Source organism: Rhipicephalus microplus, chromosome 9 (assembly GCF_043290135.1).
Source record: "Rhipicephalus microplus isolate Deutch F79 chromosome 9, USDA_Rmic, whole genome shotgun sequence".
Classification (NCBI taxonomy): Eukaryota; Metazoa; Arthropoda; class Arachnida; order Ixodida; family Ixodidae; genus Rhipicephalus; species Rhipicephalus microplus.
Genome location: NC_134708.1, coordinates 2,418,148 through 2,446,049, shown reverse-complemented (window position 1 = coordinate 2,446,049; position 27,902 = coordinate 2,418,148). Strand labels below are relative to the sequence as shown.

At 45.0% G+C, this 27,902-nt stretch overlaps 1 protein-coding gene across 5 annotated transcripts; it reads right to left on the bottom strand.

Moving 5' to 3' along the window:
* Positions 1 to 5,207: 5,207 nt before the first annotated feature.
* On the bottom strand, positions 5,208 to 25,284 carry sloth1 (sloth 1). Of its 5 annotated transcripts, XM_075872965.1 has the most exons (5): positions 21,433 to 21,501; positions 12,098 to 12,169; positions 9,841 to 9,990; positions 7,564 to 7,627; positions 5,208 to 5,306 (listed from the first exon to the last, which is right to left on the bottom strand). In XM_075872965.1, the coding sequence occupies exons 2-4, from the start codon at positions 12,138 to 12,140 to the stop codon at positions 7,569 to 7,571; spliced, it is 252 nt and encodes an 83-aa protein (XP_075729080.1). In that variant the 5' UTR covers positions 12,141 to 12,169; positions 21,433 to 21,501; the 3' UTR covers positions 5,208 to 5,306; positions 7,564 to 7,568. The 5 variants fall into 5 exon arrangements, with proteins under 5 accessions (XP_075729080.1, XP_075729084.1, XP_075729082.1 ...); XM_075872969.1 differs by lacking the exons at positions 12,098 to 12,169; positions 21,433 to 21,501 and adding an exon at positions 25,099 to 25,284; XM_075872967.1 differs by lacking the exons at positions 12,098 to 12,169; positions 21,433 to 21,501 and adding an exon at positions 21,514 to 21,664.
* Positions 25,285 to 27,902: the final 2,618 nt, after the last annotated feature.

Sequence of the window (27,902 nt, the reverse complement as noted above, 5' to 3'; positions counted from 1 at the left end):
CTCATGCAATGGCTGCGATGAGCGATTTTTTCAGCTTGTGGCGACATTTGCGTAAGAGAGCTATTTTTGAGATGGCTTTGAGAATTTGAAATGAATGGTAGGACACGCGCTGCAGTGTCCTTAGTAGCTTCCACCACCAATTGGGAGCCTTTTCTGACCATGCTCAAAGTGTTGCAGGGCTCCTTTAAATTTGAAAAGGGGCTTCGCGAAAAAATGAATTTCCCCTAGGTGAGTGCTTTCACAACATAGCATTCTGGCACTGCATTGAAACTATTTTTACAGGCCGTTACATGAGGAGTACATCTATTCGTTGATTGCGAATACTTGGAAATTTTAAATAACTTGCATTGCAATCGCAGCAAATGCAAATATTTGCACAAGCCTAGTACCAAAGAGAAGGGTTGGGCACACCAGCAAGCGCAGCATTCACATCATGCATACATGTTCATCATGGCACACTCCCTCATGTACGGAAATTGTTACTCGTTTGCATGGATGCCATTTGCTTTGGACCCCAACTACAGCTTGTGGGTTGCTATCGCCCTCTGTAAAGGCGTTTGTGCTTCCTGGCGCACACGTGTCTCGCGGATAAGCCACATTTAGGGTTAACAGCCGCTAAGAGGTAGGTGGTGCAACGCTCGCACGTCATTTTTGCCATCATCATTATTATAATTATCATGGTAGCGCCAGCAGTGACGTCTGGCGGCGAGGCTATGTGGCCAAAAAGATTGGGGAGCCTCTTTGGCCTGTGGCAGCTGCACAAACGGTTGTATCGCACTGTAGGTCTATGAGGACGGCGCCGCGGGTCGTCTCCCGTGGGCTGGTGGTGGCAAGTCAGGCGTTGGCGACGCCGTTTTCGCGTTACCTTGTGTTTGTTACATTGATTGAGTGTATAGAAATACTGTATAACGTTGAGTTTAGCATGTTGATTACTAGTGATGTATTTTATTCAGCTGACGTTATCATTGATCTAAATGTAATTTAAAAAATCACAGTGTTGCCGCCACAAAGGCGCAGCAATGAACAGAGTCGCAACAAATTGGAAGGTCACGCGCAGAGTGGAAAGCAGATCGAAACGTGCCCCGGGTTTCTCACGCACAAATGACGCACGAAACGCACTCACAGGTACAGATGCATGCGAATAAACGTCCTAGTTATTACTTCACTGTGTTTCAAAAGCGCGAGCTTTTCGCAAACGGAGGCTGCAATGATTTCAGCGACCTTTGTGCGCATGGCAACTACAACAGAATCGTTCCAGGTAAAGCCGGAGGCCAGCCAAGACATACGATCCTCCCCTCCCCGAGATAAGGACATGTGAGGGAGCTGCTCCCCTCCTCTAAGCGGGGCAAAGTGGGAGATTAGAGCCCACCCGGCTGTGCGATGGGGGGACCCACGCTCATTGCGCCATCTTGCTGGTGATGCTTAAAACTGAAAACAGATACCCCCCCCCGCCTACATGCCCGTCAGCAGAGGTAAGTGATAGATATAAATAGCTTGCCATTTGAATGGTGAAAGATGTGCTCCTCGGTAACTCAGTGGTTAAAGCCTCGCACTCACGACTCAGAGGACCAAGTTCGATTCCGTGCGCCGGAGTCTTTTTCTGTTTTTTTTTTCTTTCTGGCACTTTCATATATATAGAGACGTATACGTGTACGGTGAATGACAGCAACGCCGTCGTCGACGCCAATATCCAGCAAAGAGTGTCTATAATAATAAATTGACAAAATGTTTACATTTGATTCAACAACGTCTTCTGTGTATGTGTGCTCCGAGAGAGGCGCTCTTCTTTAGGGATCCCACAGCTTAAAAGGCACACTAACTTTCAGTTCAAAGTATCACCAACTGTGTGGAAACATAGCCATTTAGCCTGTTTATTTTCTCAATATCCAATACACCTATTGAGGCTGCTACATCACTTGCGGCTTTGATTTGTTGATGTCAGCATCCTGCTGGCTTGCAAACACCTTTCTTCTTCTACATACGCATCCAAATCCTAAAAAGAAATGTGAAAGTGAAATACAGCGTTTTTCAAAAGTAGTGCCATTACATCATTACCAGGATGCTTTCAGCGGAGTGCTATGCATTCAAAGTCGTTTAGTGCAGTGGTCTCTTTGCTTTGAAATAACCACCATTGCTGCTGCTTTTCAATGGTTCAGCATTTATAAGTCCATTACACATAGTACAGATTGTAACCTTTGTTGTAGTAGCCTAATGATGCCTCCTGCATAGGCGGAGAGTAGGGGGAGTCTCGGCCCCCCTTCCAGTTGCATCACAGGGGGCCGAGCCTCCCCTCCCCCTGGAGCTCACTAGGGATGTTTTCTTTAGGAGCTTGGCTTAGGCTCTCATTCACCGCCAAAGGACTGTTGGCCCTCTTGCCTATTAGTGCCCATTCCTTTTCCTTCCAGGCTTGTGAAATTCAGATCATGGGGCAGTGACAAGTAGGTAGTCTGGCACCGTGGTCACATTGAGAATGAAGTTACAAAATGACAAAAATCATGGCATTTGCACGGCTATTGCGCAAAATAAGTATGGGATGTAAGCGTATGCATATAAAAAGGAGTTTTTAATAAGAAAATAGACATTTCTTTATTATGATCTTAACACTTTCAATAAGACATTCTCACTGGCTGTTTATATACGCAGAGATTAAGAGAGAGAGAGACAGAGGGAGAAATGTGCAAAAGAAAAGCAGGCAACCTGGCCTCTCCAGGAATATGAGAGGTCTCCGCCTATGGCCTTATGAATGGCATGCCCCATTGGCGGTGACGTCCTTTACTGAACTATAATTACCATGAATCTGATTGCTGTTGCCAGACAAATGTGCAAATAATCAATGAACTGACATTTGTACTTTCCCCACCTTCCAGATGCCTCGAGTATGCCAGAGTTTGCAAAACATACCGTATTCACTCGCATACTCCTCGCGCTTCTTTGATGGAAAACTGATGCAAAGTTGGGGGGTGCGAGAATTACGTGGGGAAAACTTTCCACGAAAATGTACAGAGCGAAAAAGAAAATAAAGTGGCCACAAATCGGGATTCTCACATCAGCAACTAACAGCTAGCTTTGATAAGTACTAATTAAAACGTACCTCCACAATAAAAGCACACATTCAATGCAAGGCAAGATTTCTTTGAGACACAAAAAGTGCAAGCAAATAGTCGAGAGTTAGAATACCATGTGCAAAGCTTGTGGGCATAGCGATAGCGTTCGTCGCTCAACAAGAGCTCTCAAAAGATAAGCGTAGGACGTCAGTATTGGGCTGATGGCTATTTAACAGAATCATTCGCAGTTTTCTTCTGAAGAAATAAAGATTACCATTAATCCCAGTTTTAGGCACACGGCAGGCCCAATGCGCCTTGGTGGCTTTCACCTGCCGTCACCAGTAGCGAACACAAAACTCGTTGACTCCGAAGGGCCTACCAGCGGCCCTGTTGCCATTGTTTAGTGCATGATCTATTACTTTCAACTTGAAAGCAGTCATGTAGCTTCAGTATCGCCCCATAACGTGACAAGGTTACAACACAACATACAAAACACGCCGCAACGTGCACTTGCCACTTTGGCTTGATTTGGATTGGATTGAATCTCTGTGCAATAATAGTGCACTTGAAGCTTAACAAATGGCGCCAGATGGCGAGCGCTATCTTCATCAGTGGCTGGAACGAGCAGACAACATTATTGCGGCAGTTTTCGGGGATGCGATAATTACTCGAGAGAAAAAGAAATCGTATTTTTGTCGGGTGATGTGGGAGGCGCAAGAATTATGAGAGTGCGAGGATTACGCGAGTAAATATGGTATACCATCGGCCTCGGTTTATGGCAGGATTGAACTTTACTCACTCGATATAGAAGACCAATTCGGTATCAAGTCGCGAAAGCATACTAATGTTTGTATAAATCACCTATACAACATTTCACACATCAGGTGCCATGCTGCAGAAGCCACCCAATAAGTTTGGTCAGCAATATGTACCAATCCCCATGTATTATAGCCGGTTTTCGTCGCCGTAATGGCTCGCGCGTGCCGAGCAAGTGCCTCCAATTGATGAGCCACCACAGCATGAAAAACTAACCGCTAAAGAACTAAAAGAAGACGCTAAGCAATCTATACCGCATAATGGCAACTGTGTAGCAGTGTTTGTTTATCTGTAAAATACAAAACGTTCTCATTCAATGCTCAGCCTGAAATGAAAACAAAAATACATATTCTGACTAGCAAGAACTCGGAACCTTTCCACAAATGCATCTGCTGCAAGAAGCCTTGCTAGCCTCCACAGTGCTGCACCTTATGTGCAAAATGAGGTTATATCTAAAAGACACAAATTTTTGTTGGCTTGAAAAAAAAATTTTGAAAGTTTGTTTGACCGAACCTTAATGAAAACCAGGATATAATGAAACCAAAGAAGGTATAGGAGACATGATTGTACTGTTTGAAGAGCTGTATAGTAAGTGTGATATGAATGCAAGGAAGGTACACTACAGCGTCCTGTGTTTACATGTTTCAATGTAATCGGCCTTTTTTCTTAGGGCGCCATGTCTCGTTTGCACTGCCTTAATAAACAAAACTGGTCATACAATACGACTCCTCCCTCTTCTCTATAAGCAATTTCATTTACTCTTTAGTTTAGAATAAATGAAATGCAGGCATTCATTTTGAGAGAGGACCTTTCGACCACGCACGGTGGCCAACGCATTCCTACAAGCAATCTTAGAAGTTTTTCTATGAGAAACTATGCTGAGGACTTCAGGCTAAGCATGAAAGGACATCCAGTGTTTCTATTCATTCTGTACTTTTGCTTTTAATGCTTGTCAATAATTGCTCCCTTGAAACCAAACTGTGCTTATTTTAACTTAAGCGGTCATATTGTAATGCATGCAAAGTTACGAGTTAACAGTTTTTTCTTCAAATTATGTCAACTTTGGCCACAACTGCTGTTAGCTGGAGCACAAAGGAACCTACCACTGGTTGCCCATTTTTTCGAGGAGTATTGGGTGACAGTCCCTGGCACTCAAGGATTGCAGCAATAATCTGGCAACAATTAAATTCGTAACTTTCACTAAAATAGCACCCGTCAAACAATTACTTGCACAAACATTCACAAATAAATCATCATTGCTATATTTCAACAGCAGTAGTAAAAGAAATAGTGTTCATAGATTATTTCCTTATGGCCACTTACAGAGAGGGGCTTGTAATATTGGTGAACACACTGCGCTCCAGCAAACATGGACAGCATTGCTGCTCCACAAAAGCGTAAAAACGCAGGCCAGGGATGTCCATATGGCATTGTGGAACCCCGTAACTGCAAAGAGCATCCAATAACCAGTCACCGGAAGTCTGCAAAGCACTCTGACCAATCTGCCGCATACAATTCACCATTTATATTATCATCATCATCATCAGCCTGACTACGTCCACTGTAGGACAAAGGCCTCTCCCATGTTCCATCAGTTAACCTGGTCCTGTGCTTGCTGCTGCCAATTTATACCCGCAAACTTCTTAATCTCATCTGCCCACCTAACTTTCTGTCTCCCCTTAACACGCTCGCCTTCTCTGGGAATCCAGTCAGTTATCCTTAAGAAGGCAGACTGCTCTTTGGGACCAAAAAGTGACAAAAAAAAAATCATTTTTTAAAATTGATATATTCGGTATCTGCAAGTATTTTGCTATCTCTCTGCTAATTTTTACACACCAGGAAGTGGTAATTTTTTTGTAATGTCATTCTAACCGTCCAGATTCTTGGTGCTGTTAACATGCAGAACCTGCAAAAAAATAGAGAACCAACTTCGAGGCCTCTTTATAATTTGCCGGCACCTGTGTTAGAAGCTCTGCTACGAATTCATGAGCACGTTTATGAGGATTACAAAACATGCGCACCATGATTGTTGCTTTTTGAAGAAGCTGTGTGTTTTCAGTTTTTTTTTTCATTTTTCTCAAAAAACTAAATTTACAACAGTTCAATTTTGAGGCCTCAATATTTCTGCAGCTAGGGCAGGTACAACAATAATTCTTTTAGCAATGGAAACCTGTATGTGTGTAGGGTGCAAGTATGCCAGCAGATTTGAGAACAAACCTTTTTAACTAATTACTCATCAAAATTTTAACACAATTCCAACTGCTTTTGAAAATGGATCATTCATTTTACTGTACAATAATAAGAAAGGCTTAAAAACAGGAAGCTCTTGCATTATTTCAATCTAAAGTCATTAGTCTATGTTAGGATATTTTAAATATCACTTTTTATTAAACACTTTTTTTCTATGTCGGCCTTAAACAATGGGGGGTGAACTTAAGTTATCTCAGGAATAAGATGAGTTACAGCAAAACTAATTAAACATTTGTAATCAGCAGAAAAAACTGCATAATTGTGTGCAGTTTGATCAAGATCACTGAAGAAATAAATAAAAAATGTGTAAGAGCAGTCTGCCCCCTTAAAGACCAGCGGTTATCCTGCCTATGCGCTACATGCCCGGCCCATGTCCACTTCCTCTTCTTGATTTCAACTATGACATCCTTAGCCTCGGTTTGTTCTCTGACCCACTCTGCTCTCTTCTTGTCTCTTAAGGTTACACCTATTATTTTCCTTTCCATCGCTCACTGCGTCGTCTTCAATTCAAGCTGAACCCTCCTTGTAAGCCTACAGGTTTCTGCTCAGCAGGTAAGTACCGGCAAGATGCAGCTTATAAATACCTTCCTTTTGAGTTATAATTGCAATCTACCAATCATGATTTGAGAATGCTTGCCGAATGTACTCCACACCATTCTTATTCTTCTAGTTACTTCAATTTTGTGGTTCCACTCCGCAATTACTACCTGTCCGAAGTAGACGTACTCTTTAACAACCTCAAGTGTACTGCTATCTACCTCGAAGCGCTGTTCCCTTCCAAAGTTGTTGTGCATTAGTTTCGTTTGCAATCTACCAGCTATTAGGTTACCATCCATCAAATATAGTGTACATTTTTAAATGACCCTAAAGTAATGCAATGGTTCAATTTAGACGAATACATTGTTCTTGAAAAACTTTGCTGTCTAAAATTTTGCTATCATAGGTTTACTAAGAGAATAAAAAATGAAGGTAACAGATTCATTTCTGAAATTTCCCGACAAACTTTGGGACATGAACATGAACTATCTCAAGTATTTCTTTTCTTTCAGTATTTTGGTCGCAACGAGTCGATGAAATTTTCTGAAACTTGGTACATCAAGCCTTTGGCCCACCTGAAAAGACAACATGCTTCATATTTAAGAACTGTGTGGGCCCTAGCAGACACCATCAAAATCTATGACATCAAAGAGAGTTGGTGCAGGGACTTGAAGGCTCCACCAGAATTGCCTTTTTATGCATTTTCTCACATACCAAGCACATTCTTGTTGGAACAGTTGCAATTGTGGTATAGTATATGAGAAAAATCCCTCTCTTTTTTAGTGCCTCTTTAACTTAGTCTTATTGTTCACATATGTAAAACTTCACTTTGACCTACAGTGCACAAAAATGAGGCATGGCACGTGTCATAATAAGCAAGCCTTGGTGTGCTCTCAAAGAGATTGGGAGCCCTTACCGGAATCACTGACTTGACTGATGAGAGACTATGTTCTTGGCTAGTCTCCTCTTAAATGTCACATCTGAAATGTAACACACAAGCAAGGAGTGAGCCCTTGAGAAGAAATGTCTTGAGCAATGACATCATGGCACAAAAGTTTGGCATGTAGTATACATATCACAAACTGTGTTTTTAACTAAACAAGTAATAAGGTTGAATGCAACCACCGTGCACTACCATTATTTTTTTTTTTTAGGTCAAGTACAAATGACCCGTAGTATGGGCAAGAGTGGCCCGCCTGAAAATTTAAATGAACAATTTCTGGAGAGAGCACTTTCACAAAAATAACAAGTTTAAAATGAATTGAGACTAAGCTGTTCTTTAGATCAAGTATGTTTGTTGTAGGTCAAGCTTAAAGATGTAGCTGTGTTGAAAACCAAACATGAGGCAGTTATCAAGATGACCATTATATGCAGGAGAATACGGCATGTGGCTATGCAAGTAGTGAGCTCTTCTCATGCCCAAATGATCATATCTTGAAGGTTTACACAACAATCGCTAGTCATGAAGATCAAATAGCTTTACAAGCAGACCTAACAGCCGTTCAAAATTGGTGCCACAAGTGGCAAATGAGTTTAAACATTTCTAAATGTAGATCAGTGTCTTTTCACAGGCATACTAATCCGTTAAAGTACAACTATGCCCTACATAACAGTTTTCTACAACCGACTAGCTCGTATAAATACCTTGGAATACATATCTCAAGTGACCTATCATGGACCCTCCACATCAATGATGTAATTTGAACAGCTAGTAGATCTTTAGGTTATATCCAAAGAACCCCGAAGTTTGCTCCCCGCTACTTAAAAATATTAGGTTTCACCACAATAATACGCCCCAAATTAGAGTATGCCGTAGCAATTTGGGACCCACACCAGCATTATCTCATCCAAAACCTAGAAGCCATCCAAAACCGCGCTGCCAGATTCGCCTTTTCGGATTACTCATCGTTCACCAGTGTAACAGCCTTAAAGAAACGTGCCGCATTCATTCCTCTTAGTCAACGCCGAAAAAACTGCACAGCTTGTATTATTCCACAAATTCTATCATGCATCCCCATCCAGCATTTACGTCACCCAACGCCCCTATTTCTCTGATCATTGTTGCAACACTATGCAAGTGCATTACCCTCGTACCAAAATTACCACATTTGCCAAATCCTTCTTCATTCAGACAGCTAAGGAATGGAACGCCCTACCGTATACCATTGTTAGCATTCAGAATGCAGAAGCCTTTAAAAATTCCCTGTCAACCATCACTGAACCGTAATAAGTTTTTTTTTTTTTTTTCGTGTGACTTGCCATACTAATTCTTGTGTAATGGTTTCTAGTGTCATCTTCCTAGTATGGCGTGTATGTATATTTTGTGTACTTGGCAATGTTTTGTACCTTATAAGTGGTACCTTTGTCACTGTAAAATGTTTTTATCTAGTGTCCACAAACAAATGTACCTGTTACCCCTCCCCCCCTGTTCTCTTTTTTTTTTTTTTGTTTCTGTCGCTTCAGCTATGTCCTAAAATTTCTGTTTTTAGTTTTGTTGCACATACGACTTTGCCTTTACCCATGTCTTGTGTGCCCACCTCTCATGTAATGTCCCTTCTGCAAGAAACCCTTGAGGAAAATAAAATAAAATAAAGTTTGTGGGGCTGCCAACATAACTTGCCGTGACGAACAATGCCCACATAACTACAGTACTTGCTGTGACAAATATCGCAACATAGAATGGAGCATACTATTTGACACAAGAACTAGTCTTTCTCAGGGCAGCAACTGCTCACCACAAGCCCACCGAGTTTTCCTTTAAATCATGCAACCATCGGAAGAACACTTTCCTCGGGAACAGCGACCTTTCATTTTACAATTATCCTAGCACCTACGTTAACAGAACACATACACTTAATCAGGCATCACTTGAGAAGGCTATGCTCTTAATCTAAACGCTGGCTTCACTCGTGCTGCCGCAAAGTTGGAAGAGCTTCCAGTGCAGCATTTCTTTTGATCCTTATGCCCATGGAAAGAAGGAAAACGTGGGAGGGAGTCTGCCTAGCATCCACAAGCCAACCTTCTCTGAAGCTACTACCTCTACGTGCTTACGATAGTTCATATAATTTATTTTACTGCAATCGAGGCAGCAACTGTCCAGTTGAGCCTAACCACCTGACTGACCTCATTCAAACACCTCATGTAACCACACCTTGCACCTTGCAATCAACAAGCAAAAAAAGTACTTTCTCACAGAAGTTGGTTTTTCCACCAGGAGTCCACTTTATCATTGCCAACTCAAGTGCAGCACCAAAGATGAAGAACACTGGCATAAAGCAGTATGGGCCAAAGGTTTTTCTGCCGGGCCAGTTGAGCAGTATCTTCGACAAGTGCCTCTTCATTCCTGACGAGAGGAGAGAATTTTTTTTTTAGCACAGAGGCGTTCACAATTTGCGAAACCAGCCTCCCTTTAGAGACTTAGAAGCCCTTGGGGTAAGCTCAAGAGGGGTAAAATGTGCAAATAAAAAAATTCAAAATATGGATTCTGCGACCTCATTTCACTTGTAAAGCGTGCACACCGGCGCGGCGCAGGGTTCCCTTATAGAGGGGCCAATTGTTGGTCACTGCACCCCCATCTTTGCTTACCGAAAGCCCCCCCCCCCCCTGAAGACTAAGACAACAGCACGTGAACTGAACTCTTTTGAACGATGTCTTCATGAACACCTTCCGGGAACTACAAATATTAATTACTCTGCCTGTACGACGAAGTGTGGACAGACCTCAACTAGAGTGCACTACCATAAAAAAACCTACCCACCAGAGAGAGAGAGAGAGAGAGTGAGTGTGTGTGTGTGTAAGTGTGTGTGTGTGTGACCTCCTTGTTCTTGTCGTCACATGTGCCTTCGATATGCACTCTGGCAGACCGGGAAAAAGGTGAGGTAATGTGTTTGGTACTAGCGCCCATTTTCCTCGAGGTGGAAGTATTTAATTTCCCATTTATAATGTACTTATGATATTTGACATTATCGTCCGCCTCAAAAAAATGTCACTCACATATAGCGGACTTGTGAGTCACCCGCCCATCCTTGGGGCACAGCATCTGTGCCCATATTTAACGCGACGGCATTAAAGAGTTCGTTTTGCAGAAATTCTCGCGTCGGCGTCGATTTCGTTGGTTGTGAGCGAAGAATAATCATCTTGGGTGCGACTGGAAAATTGAGCAAGATGCAAATATAAAAAGTTCTGGGTCTGAGTGGGGGTCGAACCCTGGCAGTTTGCGGGGAGAGCGGGAGTTCTACTACACAGGCACGCGTGTGCTTTTAAGAACCTTTTTATTGAGAAATAAATAAATAGATATTCATAAAAACCATATTGGTCTACTCGCACCACTTCGACGGTTAAGAACGGTTCATTTTCACTAATTCATCAAACACCTGCATACGATTTTGAGTTTATATAAACGTTCGATCTATCTTGCGCACATATTACACATTCAATGAAGTTTCCCGTGCCGATTTTGCTTTAGGATCCACGTGGCTCACGGCCATGCATTTTATCCAGAGACTGTAAAGGCCCAGTAATCGCATCATATTATATGGAACACCACCCTCATTCTGTATTGAAATATAACGTATGCCATGAGGTGTTATCGGCAGATATTTCTTCAGGGTCTTTTGTACCACATCCCAAAAGAATATCGGATCCCAGCACTCACTCACAGCATGTCCAACCGTTTCCGGTTCGTTACACAGAGTGCAGTTTGTGTTCATGCCAGACATAGCCAGGAGGTAGTACACCGGGCCACCGGGCCCATGCCCCCCCCCCCCCCCCCCCCCGGAAATTTTTTCGCGATAGCATAGAGAATAACAAATGACCATTTCAAGGGGGTGCCTTGCCCGAAATGAAGCAGGTGCCCCACTCCCGATTCCCCCCCAAAAAAAATTTTTGGCTACGCTTTGCTTGACTCGAGTAGATGCGCTGGAAGCAACAGTACCTTCAACCAGTAGTGGGGCACAACCCAACATCAGCCTCCAAACACTCCTTGAAGGACGCGCGTCTTCATCATTCCGTAAATAAGATGAAATAACAATACCCAATTACGCAACATACACGCGATACCCCCCCCCCCCTCACTCTGCGGCGCATTTACTCGGCTTCTTTCCGCAGGAACATGCGGGTGGCTTTTTTTAAACTCATCGCGATCCCAGTGTGGCTCAAAGAAATGATAATAAATGTCATTTCCGTAGCCGCTTTTGCGGCCCGGGGCACAACAATAAGGCATTGCTTATTGGCGCTCTTGTCACATGTTAGAACTCTTTCGTAAGGAACGACAGTTCACTAAATAATGGCGCGAAGAAGCAACCGAGCGCCGAAAACGTGTTGTCGTGTCTAAGCGGCAACACGCGCGTCGCGACGCGCGGCGTGGTATGTGAAGCAAGACGGAACAGCAGCGCCATTAGTTCACGCGTCAGCCGCTCGTGCCGGCGCGCGCGGGGAGCTGCGAAACTGACCTGGTTCAAGTAACGTTGGTTCATGTGATGTCACTTCCGCCATTGTCGCTCTCTCCCGCCATGGCCTGGTACCTATTTATTACAGGTTATTACAGTAACCCTAAAACAAAAACAAGCCCATACAAACAATTCAACTGAGCAGACCAAACCACACTGGAGAGTGAGAGACAACGAACGTCTTGAAACCTTCGCAGGAAAGTTGGATGAGGCCATGGAGGACACCCTCACATATAAAGAATTCATTGAAAAATGTCTGGAAATGGCAAATAACACCAACGGGAAAACAAGTGGAAAAAACAGAACACGGATGACACTATGGTTCGACAAAGAACTAAAACGAGATACAAGAACGAAAAAAACTCTCCAGACAACATCGACACACATCAGATAAGAACATTATCCTAAAAGATGCCATCTGGAAAAAATACCTGGCCCAAAAAGAAAAAGTCGAGATTATGGTTGCGCAAAAGATAGACAGAGTATTCAAGCAACAAGAAGACCCAATAAGAAAAGAACGTCAACATTACAGCCAGAAGTTCTGGACATATATTCAGAACATGGAACCAAAGAAGGCCCAACCCAATATTGTCTCTCTCCAAACATGGGATGGAACCAGTACCCACGCAAAAGAAAAAATAGAACAATACATGATGCAGCATTTTAGATCTGTACAAGCAGCTTACGACATGCCAGTGCACCGGCTCACAAATAACACAACAGAAGGCCGATCTACAGAACAGCAAAAAGCCGGAACTTTAAACAGGAAAATCTCAAAAGGAGAACTAAAAAGACGCATCGGTGCCATATAAAACCAGAAAGCATCTGGCGTCGAAGATATTCCAAATGAATTTCTGAAAGCTCTACGTACAAATTCCCGAGAAATGCTACTCAACTGCTTCAACAACATTCTCGAAACCTATGACATACCAGAAACATGGAAAAAAGCTCGTATACAACTCACCCACAAAGGCAAAAGAAAAGCAGAAAATGACATCAATGTCTATCACCCAATAGCAGTGCTCAGCAACGTCTTGAAACTCTTCAGCACAATTTTAAATTGCAGAATACAAACCTATAGCGAAAAAAGCAACATACTCTGTGAATCACAAAATGGCTTTCGGCCCTGGTGACGCACAAATGACCATATTTTCACTCTCACTCAAGTGATAGAAATGAAACGCGAAAAAAAGTCACAACTCTACCTCGCCTTCCTAGACCTGAAAAAGCCTACAATTCGGTCTCACATGCGAAACTATGACAAAAGCTTGATGAAGTGCCTCTGGATAAAGAATTTACAGAACTGCTGAAGGCACTCTACGAGGACTGCACTGCAATCTATGAATTACATGGCCACGAATCCCAAAAAGTGACCTTAAAAGCGAGTCTAAAGCAGGGATGCCCATTATCATTAACCCTATTTAATATATATATAAATAACCTTTTGGAAACACTTAATGAAAAGGGACCTGTACTGAGACTATCGACAATAACAACAGATCATTGAGAGGAATACACAAAAATCTCATGTTTGGCATTTGCCGATAACATTGTACTTCTGGCTGAGTCGGCAACATACCAACAGGACTCCTTAAATATCTGCTCACGAATTGCGACCGAGGACCCCCTCAAGTTCAACACCGAAAATCGCAATACCGAAAAGACTCAATGGATGGTCCTGAACTCAGACTCTGATGAAGTGACATTCACACTGCAAGGAAACCGTATAAAGAAGAGGACAACTTATAGATACCTCGGAATTGAAATATCGGACAAAAAAGATTACTTGCAACAACATTCCACATTGGTTACAAAGAAATCGAACTGCCCAAAAGGCAGGATGCGGCATCTTTCCCGACACTCATACAACCCATACTCGGTTGGTCGAGTTTTGTGGAAAACGCTCACTGTGCCAGCAACAACTGCATGCTATAGACGCAATCATATATCCAACGGAAACCTTGAAGTGCTTAAACAGACATCAAAACGAACTGGTATGGTGGTTGCTGGGGGGAAATTTCTGTACACCAAATGCTGCCATAACAGGTGAAATGGGGTGGCCACCTTTTGAAATTCGAGAGGCAAGGTCGAAATTCCAATACATGGTTAGACTGAAATTCCTGCCAAAAACCTATTTCAGCAGAGGAATATACCTGCACCTGCAATACAAAGCCATTAGAACTCTCTGGATGCAACAACTTGCAACATTAGAATTGAAATTCGGCTCAAACCCAAGGCTCCAACAAACCAAAACAGAAAGTGAATGGCACCAGGAAGTGAGCGATTGGATCACCCAGATCAGCACGGACAACAGGCATAAAGCGGTCACCAAGAGACGCAGCCTATCGTGTTACGCATCACATAAATTGGTACCGGCACCGAACCTCATTACAGAGGAGACAAATCGAGTGCACTACTGTTCCAAGCTCGCACAGGTTCTATGGCGACTCAACAACGACGCCATGAACTCTTTTCTCGACTCCGACCCGACGTGCCACCTGTGTGGAGCAGCCGAAGAAACAATCACCCATGTTCTACAGGCTTGCCCGCATCTGCACAATGTGCCCCGCACCTCGCCAAGTCTGCCGGAACTTTTGGGACTGTCGGGCCAAACAGATAAAACCCATTTCAACCGGGTAAATTCCACGAAGACTCTCCTGCTACGCTGGGACCGGCTTAACAGAGGGGCCGAAAACACACCGGCCAGGGAAACGCCCCACACACCCTACTCTTCTTCAACCCCGCGCACCGGCTGACCATCGGCCGGTTTCGATAAGTCGGGGCAAACTAAAGTGATCCAACACGTAAACATCCAGGCTTAAACCAAGTGAATGGTGCAGGCGCGAAACACGGCTTGTCTTGGCTTGGCTCGACTTTCACCAAACAGTTGGGCGCTCGTGTGGGTGCATGAGTTGCAGGTCGTGTGGGGGAGGTTTGCAGGTTCTGCAAGGTCGAGCAGGTCCGTTGGTGCAGGAGCAGCGCGCAACAAGAGATAAGTTTTCCTTTATTTCTTTGTGTTTGTGAACACCACTATTATTTTTTTTCTCCTAATCAATAACTTGCGTTGCGAGTACTGTAGGTGTGGGACACGGGCAACGTTGGTCCGATGGACGGGAGGGTGGGGGGGGGGGGGGGCGATGGCTAAGAAGGCTAGGAAAACCACGGGCGAGAGTGAGCTGGTGCAGTGAGAAGAATGCAAGCGCTGGTGCTACTTGGACGAGACAGAATTCTCGAGTTTGGCCGACGCCCAGAAGCCGAGCTTCTTGTGAAGGCTGTGCGAGGCACTGAAGGCGACCGTGCAGCGCATGGAGGCTAGCATCAAGGGGCTTCGGGGGGAGCTTAGGGCGGAACGGGAGCAGAGGATAGAACTCCAAAAACAGCTCGGAGCGTCACGTGAGAGGGAGGAGGCTACCACCAGCCTATTAGAGCAAATGAAGGGTGACCTTCGAAAAGAATGCGAAGGGCGGACCGAGCTCGAGCAGCGGGTAAAGGAGCTAATGGCAATTTGCCCCTGCCCTGAACGGTGCGAGACAAAAGGCGTGCGTAACGGAGAAGGCGACAGGCGGGGAGGAACAGGCGAAAAGGGAGGTCAAGGGGCCGCAGTATCTAGCCACAACACGGAGGCTCCAAGAACATACAGCTCGGTGGCGCGGCAGTCTTCTAGCAGGGCAGAAACACATGACAGACGGCAGAGAGAGAAACAGGTGAAGCAAACAGGGGCGCCATCACAAACAGGAAGACAGCGATTGGAGCGTAGAAGGGTCCTAATGGTGGGGGACTCTAACGTGGCCAGGGTTAGGGATGGCGTCTTCAAGACAGTGAAGGAAGATTGGAGAGTCAGGGTGGAGGCACAGTCAGGGAAGTGCATGGTGGATGCACTGGCCAAAGCTCAGGAGGTTGTAGAAAACAGCATGGAGGGCGAAAATCTAGTCATTATTCATGCTGGGGTCAATGATGTGTTGAAGGGCCAGGATAAGAACCTTCAGAGAAAGTTATAGGTTGGGATGTGTAAGCTTCGAAAAGCCGCTGGGCATATGTGACCATATGCACAGTCCCAGAGGTCTGGGGGCAGCCTCGTGGGATTGAAAGGAGGGTACCGAAGGCCAATTGTGTGATCAAGAGTTTGAGCCAACAACTCGGATACAGCGTAATGAAAGTTAACCGAGACGTGTACGAGCCCGGAACTCGCCCCTTTGCACAGGATGGCACTCACTACAGTGGTGCAACGGGCAGGAGGATCGGTAATAGAATGGGTTGTCAAGCCACAGCTTTTTTAGGGGGACCCGGAACCCTGGGGCCAACAATGTAGCCAAAGACAGTTCTAGAGAGGCAAAAATATCCACGCCACACGGAGTCCGTGGGAGAAGAAACCGACATAAACACAAGGGCCGAGTTAAGTCAGACGTAGGCTATATTAACATGTAGGGTGGCAGGAATAGGTTAAAGTGGGAAGAGATAGAAGAGCAGTTGAGGCAGGAGGAGCTGATGGTATACGGGGTTGTGGAGACACATCTTCGGGACCTGGAGCAACCACCCTGCAATCCGGACTACGTATGGGAATATTGCAATAGAACACAAGGCAGCAAAAAGGGGGGGTGGAATCGGTGGATTTATACATAAGAGCATGGGTTGGCAAAGAGTCAAGCAGGGATGCATGGAACATTTATGGTTAAGAGGGAAAGTAGCTGGGCAGATGACACTCCTTGGTTTGGTGTACTTGTGAACGGGAGCAAAGGCCAGAGAGGAAAACCAGGCAATGGTAGAGTGTATATCAAAAGACATTCAAGAGTTAGGAGGAGAGTGCGAGATAATTATAACAGGAGATATGAATGCGCACATAGAAGATATAGATGGGTTTACCGACCCGACAGGCAAAATGATCATGGATATGTGTGAAAGGCTTGATTTGATAATTTGCAACGGTACCGAAAAGTGTGAAGGGGCAATATCATGGGAGGTAGGAAGGCTGCAGTCAATGATAGATTACGCACTGATGTCACATAGGATGCATGATAAGCTCAGGGGAATGCACATAGATGAAGGTGCCTCCAAAGTGTGGGTAGTGATCACAAACGTATTAAGCTAAAATTTGGAAGAGTAGCAAAAGTGGGAAGGAGCCAAGATGAGCAACTACAGGAAAATTTTCATTTAGAAAGGCAAATAGAAATTGCTACTAAACCAATTGAGAAAATAATAACTGAGGATAATAAAGCAGTGTGTACATGCACAAATCTAATTAGACTTTTTGGGCTAGAGCTTGCTAAGGCACGTGACAAGTCACCCCAGAAAAGAAGACACAAGCCCAAGAACTGGTGGAATGAGGAAGTTAAGAGAGCCATAGCAAAACGTCAGGAAGCCTCTAGGGAACACAGACATGCTAAGCAGCGGGGTGAACCGACAGATAATGTTGAAAGAAAATGGGACATTTCTTTAAGCTGTAGAAGGGAAGCACCCCTTCTGATCAATGAAACGATTAGAAGAAAGGGGCACAGTGGCTGGCAGAAGTACATAAGAAGGACAGAAAGGCAGCTGCGAAATTTTGGGACCATCTAAACTCCCTAAGAAATGAAACAAACCTACAGCAGATGTTTATAGCTGCAGCTCAAGGTGCTAGGCTAGAAGGGGACGAAGCGATTGGATATACAAGAACATGGGTGGCAGAAAAATTTCAACAAAGAGGTGCCTTATGCACCACAATAAACAAGGATGGATCAAGTGGTGCAATGGCTCTATTTTCACGAGAGTGGGAAAGGGCTGAAAAGAGGGTTCCAAGTAGTCTATCAACAGGCCCAGATGGCATTCCAATTATGCTGATAAAGACATTGGGTCCGAAGCCTAAACAGATTTTGAGAGAGGCAGTGAGCAGAACAATAATCGATGGTGAAGTTCCCGATGGATGGAAACTTAGCAGGATGAGCATGATCTATAAAGGAAAGGGGGACAAAGCTGACATAAACAACTACCGTCCTATATCAGTGACATAAGTGGTCTACAGGCTGGCGATGCAGATTATAAAGGAAAGACTGCAGGCATGGATAGAGGATGAGGGGGTGCTGGGGGAACTGCAGAATGGGTTTCGGAAACACAGGAGGTTGGAAGACAATCTGTTCTCACTGACGCAGTGCATCGAAATAGCAGAAAAGGAGCAGAGGCCCCTGTGGCTAGCATTTCTGGATATCAAGGGAGCGTACGATAGCGTGCTTCAAGAGGAATTGTGGGGAATACTGGACACACTAGGCGTGGAACATGTAGTCACTAATCTTTTGAAGGATATCTATAAAGGTAACAAGGTAGTTATAAAGTGGGAAAAACAGGTATCCAAGCCTGCAGAGGTAAAACGGGGGCTTAGGCAGGGGTGTCCCCTGTCACCCTTATTATTCATGATGTACCTACAAGGATTAGAGGCCAAATTAGAGGGAAGTGGATTTGGCTTCAACCTTTCTTTCGTCAAACAAGGAAAACTCATTGATCGGGCACTACCAGCATTAGTGTACACAGATGATATAGTGCTAATGGCCGACAACAAGGAAGATTTGCAAAGATTGAGGGACATCTGCGGTAATGAGGGAGATAGGTTAGATTTCCGATTCAGTAAGGAAAAAGCAGCAGTCATGAGTTTAATGATAACAAAGTTAGTGAGCTTAGAATACAGGAAGTCATGCTAGAGATAACAGATAAATACAAATATCTGGGCGTACGGATAAGCAATGGGACCGAGTACCTAAGGGAACACAGAATATACGTGACGACGAATGGTAACAGGAATGCAGCAGTGATGAAAAATAGGGCACTGTGGAATTACAATAGGTATGATATTGTGAGAGGAATATGGAAAGGTGTCATGGTTCCTGGTCTGACGTTCGGCAATGCGGTCTTGTGCATGAGATCAGAAGTTAAGGCATGATTAGAAATTAAGCAATGTGGAATAGGTAGGCTTGCATTAGGAGCTCATGGGAATACACCAAATCAGGGAGTACAAGGTGATATGGGATGGACATCATTCGAGGGCAGGGAAGCTAGCAGCAAGATAAAATTCGAGAAGCGATCGAGAGAAATGGGGGAGGAGCGTTGGGCTAGGAAGGTTTTCAGCTACTTGTACATGAAGAATGTCGATACAAAATGGAGGAAGCGAACCAGGAAATTGACTGGTAAATACTTAGAAAACAGCAGGTGGCCAAACCAAGAAAAACAATCGGTTAAGAAGAAAGTAAAGGGAACGGAGACTAACATGTGGAGAATTGGCATGATTAAGAAGTCCGCACTAGAGATCTATCGAACTTTTAAGCAGGAAATTGCCAAGGAAGGAATCTACGATAATACTCGGGGTAGTTCTTTACTGTTTGAGGCCAGGACGGGAGTATTCCGAACCGAGACATATCGGGCCAAATACGAAGGGGTCGACACGGTATGCAGTGCATGTGGAGAGGAGGAGGAAAGTGCCGAACACTTGATAATGTTCTGTAAAGGGCTTCACCCTATAGTTCAGGATTATGGCATAGAGTTTTTCAAAGCACTGGGGTTTAGGAACAGGGAGGGCAAAATAGACTTTAAGCGGGTAGAATTAACTACAAGGTTATCTGATTGGTGGCTAGTCAAGGCACGAGTGCAAATTAAACCCTTCACTGCAAAATACCAGTCCTCAACTTCACTATTTAGAGGGGAAGAAAAAAAGATATATCTAGTGGTTAGTTCACTAAGTATTACGGCTAGGTGTTGTTAGCCGCCGCCCGATCTAAAGGGTACAGCCACATCCATTCATCCATCATGTTCGTGCGTGCACACAGGAAACTATCGTGATGCCTGGCTAGTGCACGAACAGACCAATTATTTATTTATTTATTACTAACTTTATTCCTGTGTCGCATGAAACGCCTGCCCTGTATCAAAAGGAAATAGGAACACTTACTTACTTACCTCCCTGGGTACCTACGGCAGTACGCGTGCTGCAGCGCGATTTGTTGGGGGCTTGTCATCCGTCGCTGTGTGCGGTGTTGAAAGAAAAGCATTGTGGTTTTTTGTTGTCGTAGTTTATTGAACTCATTGGATCAGGAAGGCCTCGTTTGTTCACTCGATACAAGAACAGAAAATCAAGATGTGCGACACGTATACCAGCCACCACGTACACCGGCTGCCCGCCACGACCTACGAGGGCCCATTATCTCGCGTTCACTACAAACACTACAAATTGCGTGGCCCAAGAACAAGTGAAAGCCCAAAGTCTCTCGAGCCGCAATTTTAAGAGTGGATGAGCGAAGCGCAGCAGTTCCCAATGAAAACGATTCGCGCAGAGCTAGGCAAGTTTACAAGAGATATAATATTAATATCAATATATTGCTGCAGCCCACGCCACCAAAGTAGCAGCCCCCCCCCTCCCCCCAAATGTTTTAAACAGTGCTGATGTTGGGCCTCTTTGATTGAAATTTGTGGAAACAGCCGAGGAAAATATTATGCGAGGCAGATAGAGACCTCGTGTGGTGGTAATGCCGGTCATCACTTTTTTTGTTCGCGTATGTTTTGACACCATTTTTACCTTGCATTTTACTATTCTTGTACGCTAATGTAAAGTTGAGTCCCTAAAAATGTGTTACCGTGTTAGGGAATCGACCAATTTTTCAAAATCCTGACCCCCCAACTCGAACCTATCGGCTATACTTCAAAGTGAACTAATATTGTTTCGCATCCTTTTTCAGTTTGTTTCAATGAAATAACCCACGATTCGGTTATTGCCACGGAGGAAGGAAAAGTTTCCTTCCTCCGTGGCAATACCCGAATTTCCGCGTTCGCCATCACGATTTTAACCGCCTCCCTGACACTCCGATTGCGCACGCAGTGGTCGCGGACAAGTTTGTATGTACAGCATCTTGGTAAGCCATCTCTGTTGGCAGGTGAAGCTTGGCTACGGCACTTACCCGGAATAAAGTTACACCTGAAGACGCAAATATCACCGAGTTTCTTCAAGCAGTTTTTTTAGTTAATCCGCGCCAGCTAAACACGCCGGTACTTTTCGGAAAATCAAAATGTTCGTTCTCAATTTTAGGTAATAACTTTCGGCGAAGAAACACCCCGAAGCTCTGCTTCCTCTTCGGAGACTACTCAATCAACTTGCACCACTAGCAGCCCTCAAACGTGCATCGTGAGGCAAAACTAAACGGGCGCAAACACGAGGAGACAACACGGCAGCGGTAGGCGACGGAGTCTGTAGGTGCCCGGCATGTCCGTGGCGCAATTAGGAAGTGACGAAGAGGCGCTGCGTGACGCACGTGCACGCTATGTATAACTTCCAGCACCATCATGGCATTCAATACCTACATCAGTAATAAAGAAATGAGGAAACTTACTATGGATGGCTCGATAACACCATTATACATGCCGAGTGCGCAAGTACTACCAGGTATGCGCAAGTACCACAGAACACCTACCAAGTACTACTAGGCCCGTGGCAACGCCTCCTAGATTTCCCGTGCCTGCCGGATGAGCACGAAACGCCGGTCATCTGTGGCAGCGCTGCCTACGTAGGGGTAGGGTCTTTGTACTTGGCCTTTAATATCGGCCATTTCGGCGTTTGCAACTAATTTCAGAGGATGCCTCTTATTAAAAACTTGCTCGTTGAATGACGGCGTCACTAACTTAGGGTTAATTATAATTGCATTTACGCCTTTTTAAAAATTTTTACGTTATTTTTGTTGCATATAAGCTCCAAAAACGTAAAAACCTATTTAAAGACATAGATGGATGGGTGGATGGATGTGGCTGTATTCTTTAGATCGGGCAGCGGCTAACGCCACCTAGCCGTAATACTTAATAAACTAACCACTAGATTTATCTCTCTTTTTTTCTTTAAATAGTGAGGTTGAGGATTCGTACTTTGCAGTGAAGGGTTTAATTTTTACATCCCTAGACACCCCTACTTGAGTGGCGCCGCCACCGTATTTCCGACGACCGCCGCTTCCAAAGTAAGGAGAGGCCCTGACGTCACTCGTTGTGAAGCTGCCACGGAGGAAGGAAAGGTGTGAAGCTGCGATGAAGCCGGAAGTCGGCCATATTGACTAGGAAAATTCTCCTCTCTTGTTTACATGTGAATGCGAAGCAGAAGGAGCGATTCCCTCTCTGTCTCAAAAAGCACGTGGCCTGCGCGCCGCGTGCGTCGGTGCTATCCGAAACTAACGGAACGGATTTCAACACGCTGTCTTGCTGCGGTATGGTTGACGAAATCTCTGCGTATGGCTTTTGTACTTTTGCACTGCCGGCGTTAACGATAAACACGGCAAGTTGCACGTTAAGCTTTTTTTTTATTTAATGTGTTCTTTGTGAAAATAAAGATTATATTTCGGACATTGCCGCGCGACGAACCAGGCACCGAAATTTGTACAGCTTCTTTCAGGTCACTTTTTTCCCCTTTTGCGCTTCTCTTTAAGTTTTATGAAATTTTCGGTCAGGCTATGGGCTAGACACAACGATAAAAAAAGAAAAAAATGTCTTCCCTGCAATAAACCCGGAGGTCCGTAATTATGCCAGTAAAGTCGGCGTCAGTGGAGCTTGTGTGCGTGGCAGCCCGTTGAGTTTGCGCCAACCTCTTTGTTTTCGCCCCTCTTTTGTCCGACATGCACTAGTTCCTACGGATATCCTAAAGACCATGATTTCATTCGGACGAAAGCAGCGAAGACCACAAGAAAGTGCGTGGGAACACGTCTCCAGTGTGATTCACGCGCACTAGTAGCTACGGAGAACGCAGACCAGGATCACGTTAGGGCGAAAGGTGGGAAAGTTAGCCGAAGGAATGCGTGAGAAAATGTCCGCGGGAAGCTTCACGCGTCGACACAGCCGCCAAGGACGGCAGGGAAAGCCAGCCAAATGCGAGGGAAGCTGTCTCCGGGATAAGTGGCTAGCCATTAGAGGGAAATAAAGAGAAGGCGCTTGTTTCTGTCTTCCTTATCTGGAACAGAGCTCAGCGCCAACCGCCAACCGGTAACTGTGAAGGAACATGAAAAGCAAGATTAGATTACAGTCTCAATAAGGGCCTGCGGACCGCAAATGCATCGTCCGTTGTCATAAAAAGCAACACCGCATAACTGTCACTAACCTGCAACGCATTTATTGAACAAATTCTTGAGCACAGTCGTTATTTTCTATGATGGCTTTTCAGCATAATTTTGACGGACGCTGCAAATTCGGAGTGCGTATACGCGCGCTCGTTCCGTGGTTTCTAGTTCAGACACCTGGTTACAACCACCACCCGAGGAAAATCGCGTAGCTAACAATGCGGCACAAATAATGGATGCTGTTGAATACCTACAGTACGCCACGGTTAGGTGCGAGGCCCATGAAAACGCACACACCGCCGCTGGAGCGCCTGAACGGTGCCGCACTGCCCTACATCAATAATAACAAAACGCCGCCATTGTGCCTAGTGAATATGGCCACGCGTGACGTAATATCCGCCACATTTTTTACGCCCTGCGCCGGCTGGGCATGCCCTCTCATTACCTTTCCTTCCTCCGTGCAACCGATAATCCGGAAGGCACAGGAAGTCTAGGATAGGGTGGCTAGATTGGGGAGGTGTGATGAGCGCGGCGCTTTTTTCCAATACAGTTTCTCAATATTAACTAGAGGGCACTCTGGCGCTGAGATCGTGATAAATACAAATATCTGGGCGTATGGATAAGCAATGGGACCGAGTATCTGAGGGAACACGAAATATACGTGACGACTAAAGGTAACAGGAATGCAGCAGTGATGAAAAATAGGGCACTGTGGAATTACAATATGTATGATGTTGTGAGAGGAATATGGAAAGGGGTCATGGTTCCTGGGCTGACGTTCGGCAATGCGGTCTTGTGCATGAGATCAGAAGTTCAAGCAAGATTAGAAATTAAGCAACGTGGAATAGGTAGGCTTGCTTTAGGAGCTCACGGGAATACAACAAATGAGGGAGTACAAGGTGATATGGGATGGACATCATTTGAGGGCAGGGAAGCTAGCAGCAAGATAAAATTTGAGAAGCGATTGAGAGAAATGGGAGAGGAGCGTTGAGCTAGGAAGGTTTTCAGCTACTTGTACATGAAGAATGTCGATACAAAATGGAGGAAGCGAACCAGGAAGTTGACTGGTAAATACTTAGAAAACAGCAGGTGGCCAAACCAACATCGGTTAAGAAGAAAGTGAAGGAAACGGAGACTGACATGTGGAGAATGGGCATGATTAAGAAGTCCGCACTAGAGATCTATTGAACTTTTAAGCAGGAAATTGCCAAGGAAAGGATCTATGATAATACTCGGGGTAGTTATCTACTGTTTGAGGCCAGGACGGGAGTACTGCGAACCAAGACATATCGGGCCAAATACGAAGGGGTAGACACAGTATGCAGTGCGTGTGGAGAGGAAGAAGAAACTGCCGAACACTTGATAATGTTCTGTAAAGGGCTTCACCCTATAGTTCAGGATGATGACGCAGAGTTTTTCAAAGCACTGGGGTTTAGGGACCGGGAGGGCAAAATAAAGTTTAAGCGGGTAGACTTAACTAGAAGGAGGTTATCTGATTGGTGGCTAAAGTCAAGGCACGAGTGAAAATTAAACTCTTCACTGCAAAGTACGAATCCTCAAACTCACTTTTTAAGGAAAAAAAATAAATATAGTTTTTGGTTCATTAGGTATTACGGCTTGGTGGCGCTAGCCACCGTCCGGGTACAGCCATATCCATCCATCCATCCATCCACCCATCTATCGTTCAGCGACCATGGGAGAGAAGTGATTCTTAAAAAGAGAAAAGAAGAGAAAAGTGAGCCCCGTTATTGTCTGCTTCAGTGAGCGACACCGCCACAGTAGCTCACGAGGGATGGGGGTGAGGAGGGATGAAAAGGATAGGAGTAAAGATGTAGGAAAGCCGAAGAAGGAGAAGAGAGGAAGAGACGTGAGGTGGTAAGCCAGAGCGAGAGACGACAAAATGAGGGGATAGAAGAGATAGGAAAGATGGGAGCACGGTCACTGGAGTCCGAGGACGGGGCGCACCTGCGAGAGCTCCTTTCGGCGTCGGTGGATGGCGTAGAGCAAGTCCAGTAAGTCAGAGCTGCACTGTCGTCGGAGGTGGAAGGTCGTCGGCGGCAGGAGGTGACGTAGGGCGAGCCCAGTCGGCCAGAGCCACGCTGACGCCGGAGGTCGCAAGCGCGCGATCGGTCAGCCCGAAATCCAGCAAGCGAGTCGTCGACCATGGGAATGATGGGTAGTACACACATTTGCCTAGTCTTAGTACTTGCGGGCCAACGTTTCTAGACTAGGTAAGTTGCAAAACTCCCCGCGTCAGAATCCTCGTCACACGGCGCCGGGACAGCTTCCGGTTTGGTGACGCTGGCGGCGCAACAAGCTTACGCTAGCAGACGAAAACGCGAAGTCGTCGTGGCAAGACGCCGTGGCGGCCGTTTTGCAAGAGCTTTGCCAACAGTATATTATCGAGATTTGTTGTGCTGCCGCAGAAACTTAATACTGCGTAATATTAAGCGGTGTAAGGCAAATACAGTATAATTATGGTTTTCTGAACTGCCCACAATAAACAATGCTTGATATATATAGCATGGCATACGAGTTGTCGGTTAGTTGCTAGTTAGTGTACGTTCGCAATAAATTTTTAGACGCGAAAAATGCCATTAAAATGTCTGGCATCCTTTTTTGTGGATGTGTTTTTTGTGCTTGAAAATAAATTACAACTATGTGGCGCAATCTCGTGGCTTTTGTCTGGTTATGTAGTCAGCTTTTTTTTTTTTTCATGTCAGTCACATTCTTTAGCAACTTAGACGGTCGAAATGCTACGCGTGCGGCCATTTTCTTGAGTATGTCTTCCCTCTGCTTCTTACAGAGTTCCTCTAATGAAATCTTTTAACACAGCTGCAGCGAAAGCTTCTAGCAGAGACCACACTTTGGGGTATCGGTGAGCACTTCGTTGTCATTACTCACGAGTCTGCCTATTCACGCATTAGGACAAAATGAACACACTTGCAGCTTTTCTATGTGTTCCAGAAGTTCGGCCCATAGGGTGATGGTATCTGCATTGCCAGGCGACTTGGCTAAGCGATTGTGACGGCTGCTAAAGGTGACTGTTATGTCTTCTGCGACGAAAACGCATTTCTCCACAAATAGCGCTCTTTTTTTTTTTTTTTTGAGCCCTAGAAACACCACAAGACATCTTGTCTCGCCATCCTCAACAACTTTCCGCCAGCATGCAAACGAACGTTTTCTGTGTCTTTAAGCGAAATGACGCCACTAGTTGACGGCATGTCGGGACTTATTTCACTGTCTTCGAGCTCAGTGCTCGGAGATAGTCTATTCTTTTTCGCCGATGGTATTCTGGAAAAGACCCCACTCCTATCGGGCAGCTTTCGCTTCTTCGTCGCGGGCCCCGCAACAAATGTAAGCGGGCAAGGTAAGCAGGTAAATTCGGGAATATTCGTGGAACGCATCCTTCGACGAGGTCCCACTTTCCTCTTGCGATTTGTACCTTCTTACCATATGACGTGAGTGAAAGTCTTCAGGATGTCCTTCTCATGAAAGAGTATATCACACACACGTGAGGTGCTGGGCAGTTTCTTATCCGCACGAGGAATAGCGTGGTCTCATACCTCTCGCTGCTCAGGTAAACGTGGGCACAAAAGAAATTACTTAAGAGTACTGAACGCTGGGCGAGTTGGTAAATCAATCTTTCACGTCATGTTTTTCTTTAGGTATATAAGTGTTTTCTTTCAATAAACTGTCAGTTGCTAGTCTGCGCTTGTGTGTGTGCCTTCTCTGTTTCTTGTCGATTTTTCGCGCAGTTTTGTAGTGACAAAAGAAATGTGGTGTCTCTCATTTCCTGTAGCTACTCTACAGCCGAGAACGCAACATCTGGGCATGATGAAAACACGCAACACGTACAAAGCAGAACAGGGTGCGCTCAAGCATAAAATTTTTCACGCAGAAAGAAGCCTCCACGAATAAAGACGCACTGCAACATGCAGAGCCGACGGAGGTTACGGGAGTGACATGAGCGAGCATGCAGTGAGTGAATCAGGATGCGACAGCAGCGCCACATTTGTCGCTGGCAGCGGCGGCGCCGCGCAACACCGCTCAGTTTTGCAACTTACCTAGTTCTAGAAACGTTGTTGCGGGCGGCGAATCGTATTTGCGGCTCCATTTATTGCTGTGTTTCGGTTTTGTTTTGAAAGAAAGATTAAGCCCTTTTGAACTTCGTGAGCCAATTTGAGAAGTAAGTCTTACAAAATAAAATGGTGAAGCGCAACCGCTGAACATTTGCTAATACTTGTTTCGTAAGAAAACAGCTCCAAGCCACACGAACACACACGGAGCCAAAGGCAGGCCAGAAGTACGAAGATTAGACAAATGTGTACTACCCATGGAGTACTACCCATCATTCCCCTCATTGATCCTTACCCTCATTGATCACCCTCATTGATCAGGCACTACCAGCATTAGTGTACACAGATGATATAGTGCTAATGGCCAACAACAAGGAAGATTTGCAGAGATTGATGGACATCTGCGGTAATAAGGGAGATAGGTTAGATTTTAAATTCAGTAAGGAAAAATCAGCAATCATGATTTTCAATGACAATGAAGGTGGTGAGCTTAGAATACAGGAGGTCACGCTAGAGATAACAGGTAAATACAAATATCTGGGCGTATGGATAAGCAATGGGACCGAGTACCCGAGGGAACACGAAATATACGTGACGACTAAAGGTAACAGGAATGCAGCAGTAATGAAAAATAGGGCACTGTGGAATTACAATAGGTATAATGTTGTGAGAGGAATATGGAAAGGGGTC